Genomic DNA, 9032 nt, shown 5'->3' with positions numbered 1-9032 from the left:
AGTGAGTGCCAGGACAGCCAGGGCTACACAGAGAAACCCTGTCTCGAAAAAACAAAAAAAAAAAAACAAAAAACAAAAAAACAAAACCAAAACAAACCCTAAACTCCAAAAGTCTTAGCAATGAGACAGCCAGGAGGTTAATGGAGGCTCAGCAGGGGTCTGAAAACATCCTCTCCATCTCCCTGACAGCTGAGCTCACAGATGCCCCAACCCTGTAGGACCCAAGCCCTGACCCATAAGACTCACTGTCATTGAGGGCTGGGTTTGAGTTCTTGATGTAGGCAGAAAACTTGGCAAATATGTCCAGCCCCGAGGTGTTGGACTCAGGGTTCAGGGCAGCCAGCTTTGGGTACCTGGAAGGCAGAGGGATAAAGTGAAGTCCTTTCTGGGGTACTCTGCCCTGCAACTACCTGTCTCCCCTCTTCGACCTTTGTTCTGCAAAAGCCTCCCAGCTCCCCTTTTCTTTCCAAGTATCCCTGTACCTGGGAGGGCACAGCATGGCCTCCAGGAATTCCTCAATCTTGTTGGTGTCTGTGTGCACTTCGGTGCCATAGAGCAAGAACGGCAGCTGCCCACCGGGGCAGAGCTTCTGTACAGTCTCTGTCCGTCTGGAGAAGAGGTCACACATCAAGAAAGGAAAAGGGATGTGTGTGTGTGTGTGTGTGTGTGTGAGAGAGAGAGAGAGAGAGAGAGAGAGAGAGAGAGAGAGAGAAACAGGGACATCAGAATGGAGAGATTTGTCCCAGACGAGAGAGAACCAGTTTAAGGAAGACGGGTTCACGAGAGTGCGCATGCGCATACAGTGCACGTGCATCCACACAAGGGATGTTTAGAGGGTCAGAAGTGGGCCCACCTCTTGGTGTCCACAGTGGTAACGTTGAAGGTGACTCCCTTGAGCCAGAGCACCATGAACAGTCTCTGGGAGAAGGGGCAGTTCCCAATCTTGGCACCATCACTGCCAGCCTGAAAAAATAACGCACCCAGCATTAGGCCTGGAGCACCCCATCCTTACCAGGCTGCTCTCTGAACCTCTTGCTAGTTCTGACATACACTGCCACGATCTCTAAGCTACCCCGAGAGCGGAATTATTTACTCTTTTGGTCCTGGATCAGCAAAGGTAGGCTGGTGGCATCCCAGTGATTGACAGTTGGGAGGAGACAGAGGAACAATTAAGTCTTGGCTAGCTTTGAGAATCAGGATTCAAAAGGCAAAGAATGGGGGACTTGGTGGGGTTGGAATTGAATACTAGATCTTCTTCAGTGGAGCAGAGGGGTTGGGCAGGGTTTGGAAACTAGGATCCCCATTCACTAAGCCTCTATTCTATCTAAGCTGTTTCTGGAAGCTGGGCCTGGCAGGCAGAGGACCTAATCTCAACTTAGAGATATGGAGGACCTAACAAAGGGGGCAACTCTCTAATTGGATGCAGGTGACCTCATCCCCCAAGGGACACCTCCCCCTAGACTGAGGGTGATTCATTTCTGTGTCTTCAGGCCTCAGCAGCTTCCTTCCTGGCAAGGAAGTGGGGGCAGGGACCTATACACACAGAGGCCTAGGCAGCTGCCGCCACCCCTACAGTTCCCCAAACCCTCACTCATGTCCTCTGGTCCTCTAAGATCCTCGGCACTGGACACAGGGCCAGGATCTCTACAGCATCACCTCGCCCAGGGTAAAAATAGCCCCTGGAGGCGAGCGTGAGGTGGGGACCACACCTAAGGGGCGGACCCAGGCTCCAGTTCACTCCCCTGGGCCAAGAAACTGGGAAAGGCAGCCAGAGAAAACCCAGAAAACAAAAAAAAAAAAAGGATAGAGAAAAACAGAACACCACACACAGTCGAGAAGAACGAAAGGAATGCCAAGGGAGGCCGAGAAGCAAAAACGAGTGCGAATGTGCTCACTGGGAGAGGACCTGCCCGGAGAGGAAGGGACGTGCACCGGGGTTATGGGGAAGGGTGGTGCCGGAGGGGACGGGCCTGAGCAGAGGAGGAGCGCGGCAGCCAGTGGTTTCCGAACCCAAAAGCCAAAAGCCTAGCACCACCTCGCTTTGACCACACCCACAGAGAGGATAGTGTGAAGGGGGAGGGCTCAAGGGGAGGGGGCTTTTTCTTCCATACCTATCAGCCCGGCATTTACATCTAACCCAAGGAGTCTCCTGTCCCATTTGGAGCTCTCCTCTCCTCTCTTCATAAGTAACTACTGCTAAACTTTAATCTCCTTCCTGCCTCGGCTGGGGGATAGTCATCTCAGCCACTGATTGTGCTGCTTCTTCGTGAAGGCTCTTTCCTTCCACCCTGCGACACACTCGTCCTTCAACCCTACCAGACTCTTATTCATTCTCTCTCTCTCTCTCTCTCTCTCTCTCTCTCTCTCTCTCTCTCTCTCTCTCCTCTCTCTCTCCCCTCTCCCCTCTCTCTCCTCTCTCTCCCCTCTCTCTCCTCTTTTTCTCCCTCTCTCCCTCCCTTTTTCTCGCTCTCTCCCCACTTTTTCTCTGCCCCATCTTTCATCTTTTTCTTTCATAGGGCCACACCATAGCCAACTCTCCTCTGACCTTCTCGAACCCCACCACTGTCCCTTTCTCGGTCCTTCTCTTGTCTGGATCCCCCTGGATCCCGCACCGAGCCCCATTCACTCTCTCACTCCTGAAACTTTACCTTTCTCTCCTTTAGGCTGCTGGAAACCTCTTCTATAAACTTCCCAGGGCGAGTCTAGCACTCCCATTACCGTCTCACAAGTCGTGTCCGCCCCCCCCCCCAGCAAAACAGCACCGGGGCTGGGAGTGGGGTCAACTAGGAAGGGGTTGAGCTGGAGCCCAGGAGAGGGGAGGACTGACTTGAAGAAATCCTGAGAGTGGCCAAAGAAAGAGAAAGTGTTCTTACCTTCACGAACAGTTCGACCTGAGGTTGTTCTTCAGCCATGGTTGCGTCGGGGACCAGGAAGCAGCCGTCGCTGGGGGAACTGGGAGGGGCCGGGGCTAGGGAAGGCGGGTCTCACGGTCGGGGATTCTCTCCTCCAGACTCAGGGCTGTCCCTTCGGCGCAACCCAAGTCCGATCAGACCCTTTAGTTTGCTCCAACACGGCTTCCCCACAGGCCCAGTGCACCCCACACCCAGCTGCTCCACCTCGGTCCCTCCCGTTTAGCTCAGGGAGCAGCTGACTCACCGGCCGGCCCCGCCCTGGACCTGGGGAGGGGACACGAGGGGAGGGGACACGGGGATCGTGGGAGTGGGTCCGGGACGGAAGTCAGAGGTCTCGGGGATCCCAGGGATGAGGTGTTAGAAGGGAAGTCCGGGGGCTTCCTCGATTCCCTGACCTCTCCTAAACACAGCAGCATTTTCGTGCCTCAGTTTCCTCGCTTCGTTAATGAGAAGGGTGGCCACTATCAAACAGGGAAGCTTGACACTAGCGAAGTGACCACGGAGGTGCAGAAAGGGAGTTTGAGGATGCAAGGGTTCTGCGTTTTGTTTTGTTTTCAGTTATCCAGTCAGTCTTCTGGTTTGCTGGGACTGTGCTCTGCGCGTGTGGAGGGGGATCGGGAAGGAGATAGTGAGCTGAGGACTACAGATTGGCAAAGGGCACTCCAAGGCACAGGCCGCCAGAGGCCAGGAGGCCTAATGCAGGGGAAACAGGAAGCTGAGCCCAGGCTTCACGGCAGGGGGCGGTCCTCTGGAAGCCTGGCCAAGCTTAGACTTTCCCCAACCCGGGCCCTCTCAATGGCGAAGGTTGCCTTGGAGACCTATCCTGGTTCTAGGATAGCACTGGGGCTCATCCTGGGTTGGGTGGGGTAGCGACTGGTTCTATCACGGGAAGAAAAAAAGGAAAGGTCAGACAGGTCAGTGTGAGCAGAGTCGTGGGGGACATCTAAGTAAATAAGACGGGGGGGGGGGTCACTTTCCCTGGAGGCCTGATTCTGGAGGGTCTAACTTTAGAATAAAAATAGAACTTTACTACCTATTTTTTTTTCACTTCAGTATCTTTTAATTACCCATCTATACAAATGATTTTAGATAAAGCACAGGCAAATAAAAATATGGAATGCCTCACAAATTTGTGTGACATCCTTCTGCAGGGGCCATGCTAATCTCTGTATCTTTCCAATTTTAGTGTGTGTGCTACTGAAGAAAGCTCTACTACACATATATGTGTGTGTGTATGTGTGTGTGTGTGTGTGTTTTGGTTTTTCTAGACAGGGTTTCTCTGTGTGGTTGAGGCTGTCCTGGAACTCACTCTGTAGACCAGGCTGGCCTCAAACTCAGAAATCCGCCTGCCTCTGCCTCCCAGGTGCTGGGATTACAGGCGTGCGCCACCACGCCCTGCCTACTACTACTACCCTTTTAAAGAAAACAACAACAACAAAAAAACCCAAAAACAAAACCAGGTGTAGTGGTGCACGCCTTTAATCCCAGCACTCAGGAGGCAGAGGCAGGCATATTTCTGAGTTCGAGGCCAGCCTGGTCTACAGAGTGAGTTCCAGGACAGCCAGGGCTATACAGAGAAACCCTGTCTCAAAAAACCAAAACAAACAAACAAACAAACAAAAAACAAAAAACAAAAACAAAAAAACTAAAATATGTCTGTCAATATCTAACCTCCACACTCTACTGCCGACTAGCTTTCTTTTTTTCTCGGTCTAACACACACACACACACACACACACACACACACACACACACAGACATATTTGAAGAAAATATGCTGGACTTGGAAAGACAGAGAGGAAAAACTGGGCTGGAAACTGAAAGAGGCAGGGAGGGCTGAGGTGAATTGATGCATGTTTGCTGGAACAGCAGTTAGTTAGTGGTTTCCTCTTGTGCTTCCTCTTCTGAGAGCTTTCTCCTCCCAGGGGGGGAGGCTTATCTCTCTCCTCCCCAGAAACGCAGAATACACTTGGTGTTTGGGCTTTTGAACTACAGCGTTGCAGACAGCAGTAGACTGACTCATGCGTGAGCCCCAGCTGAGTCCTAAGAATGTTCTCTCTATGCTGACCCTTGAGATCTGCACCAGAGCCTCTTCCCACTGATAAGAGAGATGGCTTCCATGAAGGCTTATTTCCCAGACACCTCCTTTTTTCCCTCTGGTCAGCAAGTGGCCATCGGGCAATCTGCTCACAGTGAGATCGCTGGGAGAAGCTTTAGACTCAAACAGGTTTGGCTGCCTCTCTTGGCTGTCTTTATGGCTGCAGCTGCTCTGATCATCACTATTGACTGTGGCTGCCTGAATTGCTACGCACGCACAAATGCGTTATCTTGCCTTTATTTTCCAGACTGCTCTGTCCTGGGATCACCCAGCAGTGCTCCTGGATTTGAAGCCAGGACTGCATTAAAAAAAAAAAAATGTATACTGCCATCTTATCTCTGAGCTCCCACTTCTCTTTCTCCAGCTCTTCTTTTCTTCTGCTGCCTTCTCTTCCTGGGTCTGATCCCTTCCTCTTCTTGGTAAACCAGTCCCTAATCTCTTCATACCCGAGAATGGAAGGTGTGTCCCTCCCTGCCACTCCCCAAAGCTGTCACCAATAACCTTTTCCAGGTTTCCATAACTCCATTGCTCAATAATTTGCCAAGGGGTAACCATTAACCCAGCCCTTAGTCTTGCTCCCCTTTGGAGATGATTTTCCAGTCGCTGATCAGCAGAGCCAGGTCACCTCACACCATCTCTGAACCTCAGGCAGGATCTTAGTTTAGTGTACCTAGGATGATTTTTTAAAATTATGTGATGTGTGTGTGTGTGTGTGTGTACAAGCAGCACAGGTATGGAGGACAGAGGACAATCTGGGTACAAAATTGAAGGTACTTTTACCTGCTGAGCCAGCACTGAAGTTTTTGTTTGTTTGTTTGTTTATTGTTTTGTAAAGTATGGGTTTTTTTTTTCTCCCTCAGAAACTCCTTCCTTCTCCTCCTTTCCCATCCAAATGGATCATTAATCAGAGATACCCTGTGTCCTTAGGGGTGAGAGGGCTGTAGTATGGTTGTATGTGTTCTAATTAGGTCTACTTTCAGAATTTAGTGTCTTTCAGATACTTATACTTCCTCTTCAGGGGTTCCAAAATAATAAAGCCCCGTGTTGCTCCTGTGGTTGGTGGTCATCTCCTGCAATCAGGAAACAGGCAAAGTAGGTCTGAAACAGGAGTTAGTTCTTACTTCCACTTATTTATTTAAAACACTCATGTAGCGCTTACTTTGTTTGCTGGGCACTGTTCTGAGTTCTCTATAAATATTAACTTAGTGGGTACAAATATTAACAGAGTTGTTGCTGCTGGCACAGGTTGAATTAATGTTGCTTCTCTCCACTCTTCAGGAAGGAGGAAGACTACCTCTGGCCCTTTAAGGTCGGCCTCCCGGCTCTGGCCTTCTCCACCGCCCAGACCCTTTTTCCAGGCGGGGACCTTAGTTTAGGGTGGGCTCCGCCCAGCATCAATCAAAGCTCTGCGACATGGCTGCTTAGCAACGGCAGAGGGCGGGAATTTTGAACACTCTAGCACCGCCCCCAATGCAAAAGGACCAATCACCATCTAGCGTCCTCACTGCCTTCCCGTTGGATGGCTAAGCAGACCCTTTCAGCCAATAGCGACTAAGAGGGCGGGGCGAGCGCGCGCGGCCCACGCCCACAGGCTGGCTGGTCCTTGACACAGGCTCGCGGCGGTTGGTCAGGGAGGTGGATCGTCGCGGCCGAGGTGACGGAAAAGGCGGGAAAGTGCTACGAATTGGCGGCTCCAGTGGGGTGGGGGTGGGGGTCAGGAGAGCGCGCTGCGGCTGTAGGGGCGTGGGTGGCGGGAGAGACTTGACGTGACAGCGCGCTCCGTCAGAGCTTCCAAAGCAAGGCTTCGAGTGACAGGAATGAGGGTGGGACAGTAGCTCGGAGCTGCTCCCAACCTAAAGGGGTCGCCCTCCGAGTGCCCCCCGCCTGTCCCCTGAAAGCCCGCGTACCAGCCGCCTGCTGAATGCTGCTTTTGAACCTCCTTCCCCTCCCATGTCCTCAGAGTCGCCGAGCCCATGGCTTTCAGAGCGACCCCAGGCCGGACGCCGCCGGAACCCGGACCGGGACCCGGACCCAGATCCGGGATCCCCTCAGCCAGCTTCCCCAGCCCCCAGCCCCCAATGGCGGGGCCTGGAGGTATCGAGGAAGAGGACGAGGAGGAGCCCGCCGAGGTGTCCGAGGAGTTGGGAGGGCTGGGAGAGGCCGAGCCGACCCTGTTTCACGTTGACTAAACGCCCCATGAGTGCCTATCTCCGAGATTTGGTTACATGATTAATAATAAGGGATGACCAATCCATGCCCTTCCGAGGGATTCAGATCTCGATCCCCTTTCCTTCCTCGCGGGACAGATCCATCTGTGCGTGCTGTGGAGCTCCGGATACCTGGGCATTGCTTACTATGACACTAGTGACTCCACTATCCACTTCATGCCAGATGCCCCAGACCACGAGAGCCTAAAGCTTCTCCAGAGAGGTGCGACAGAGCCCAGCATTCCTCTCCTTTGGGGTGGGACGTGTGCTCACTCATACATCCTCATGTAGTTTATAGTCACCTGATTTAGGAATTACTTATTCAACACAACTTTATTAGGTACCTACTGTATGTGAAATGCTACAGATTTTGTCCCTGGCAAACCATGATTTTAGTGATAGTTTCCAGGACACTCTTGTTCCTTTCCACCGTGCCTTTACTAAATCTCCTTCTCTACTGCGCTCCCAGTGTGCAGACCGTCCCTTACAGACATAAAATAACTTTAGTTTGGTTTTGGTTTTTTTGAGACAGGGTCTCAACTATGTACTATGTGGCTCTGGTTATCCTGAAACCCATTATGTAGACCAGGCAGATTTTGATTTCATGGAAATTCCCCTGCCTCCCAAGGGCTGGGATTAAAGGCATGTGTCACCATGCCTGGCTAATGATAAATTCTTGAGGAGAACAGACAGTGGCAGGAAGAGAGCCATCACTTTCCTCTTAGTCACAGTGGAGAGATCCTTCGACTCATCTGGCACCTTCCTTCTCTCTTTAAGTTCTGGATGAAATCAACCCCCAGTCTGTTGTCACAAGTGCCAAACAGGATGAGGCTATGACTCGATTTCTAGGGAAGCTTGGTAAGGATTGCATAGAGAAGGGGAAATTGAAACAGTCTACTAAATCTTTGGCTGGGAGGGAGCATGGGACAATGACAGGCCTGAACTGTACAAGACTGTGGACTCTTGCCTCCACAGCCTCCGAGGAGCACAGAGAGCCAAAGGGACCTGAAATCATACTTCTGCCAAGCGTGGATTTTGGTAGCTCCTTCCTTTTATGTTACCAGCCCCCATCCCAGGGCCGCTGTCCTTTCTCTGAAAGGAGCTCCTATTATCAGAAACCTTGCCTCGTGTACTCTTATCTGGAAGCTGCTTCCCACACCCCATCACGAGTCTCCCCGAGACCTCTCCTGCACCTCACTGTCTTTAGTACAACTTACTGAGAAACCACTGGGTTAGTATGTGAGGAATGGGGGAGTGGAAGAAAATGGAGAGATGACACACTTTTTTTTTTTTATATGGTTTTTCGAGACAGGGTTTCTCTGTGTAGCCCTGGCTGTCCCGGAACTCACTTTGTAGACCAGGCTGGCCTCGAACTCAGAAATCCGCCTGCCTCTGCCTCCCAAGTGCAAGGATTAAAGGCATGAGCCACCACGCCCGGCGAGATGACACTCTTAAAACAGTTTTAAATGTTGGAGCCAAATTCCTTTGTTGCATTAAAAAGGAAAAGGCACTGTTTTTGGGAACCATGGTTCATAAGGCACTCCCTACTTTGCAAACTTCCAGGTTTGCAAAAAGGACAGGAAATACAGGAAATGTGTAGTATTAGTATTAGTTCCATATATATATTAAACCTAGAAGATCCACAATCCCAGATGTTTTGATGTTTTGCCTCCTGAGTCACTTTGTCTCTCTCAGGTTGTGCTTATAGCCAGACATCTACATTACATAAAGAACTGAAAGAATGAGACTACATCTGTATGTTTTGATTCTTTTTTTTTTTTTTTTTTTTTTTTTTTTTTTTTTTTTTTTTTTTTT

The 9032-nt window shown here is 50.9% G+C and overlaps 2 protein-coding genes and 1 non-coding gene across 3 annotated transcripts in view; 1 reads left to right on the top strand and 2 right to left on the bottom strand.

Moving 5' to 3' along the window:
- Positions 1-3395, bottom strand: part of Clic1 (chloride intracellular channel 1) — a 9082-nt gene extending 5687 nt beyond the window's left edge. Inside the window, exons 1-4 of the mRNA XM_021185689.1 lie at positions 2874-3395; positions 854-963; positions 483-608; positions 247-353 (exon numbers count right to left, since the gene is read on the bottom strand). Coding sequence (XP_021041348.1) covers positions 247-353; positions 483-608; positions 854-963; positions 2874-2912 — 382 coding nt within the window. The 5' untranslated portion in view covers positions 2913-3395. The remainder of the gene's footprint in view (positions 1-246; positions 354-482; positions 609-853; positions 964-2873) is intronic.
- A 623-nt stretch (positions 3396-4018) lies between these two features.
- LOC115029823 lies at positions 4019-4122 on the bottom strand. The gene has a single exon (XR_003835380.1). It is a non-coding gene; the product is annotated as a U6 spliceosomal RNA (small nuclear RNA).
- A 2736-nt stretch (positions 4123-6858) lies between these two features.
- Msh5 (mutS homolog 5) overlaps positions 6859-9032 on the top strand; it is a 17797-nt gene continuing 15623 nt past the window's right edge. The window contains exons 1-4 of the mRNA XM_029471594.1: positions 6859-7139; positions 7317-7440; positions 7995-8075; positions 8193-8255. Of these exons, the coding sequence (XP_029327454.1) occupies positions 6984-7139; positions 7317-7440; positions 7995-8075; positions 8193-8255 (424 nt within the window). The 5' untranslated portion in view covers positions 6859-6983. The remainder of the gene's footprint in view (positions 7140-7316; positions 7441-7994; positions 8076-8192; positions 8256-9032) is intronic.

The sequence above is a fragment of the Mus caroli genome, chromosome 17 (genome assembly GCF_900094665.2).
Source record: "Mus caroli chromosome 17, CAROLI_EIJ_v1.1, whole genome shotgun sequence".
Taxonomy (NCBI): Eukaryota; Metazoa; Chordata; class Mammalia; order Rodentia; family Muridae; genus Mus; species Mus caroli.
Note: the sequence above shows the minus strand (reverse complement) of the source record. Positions and strands in the feature narration are given on the sequence as shown.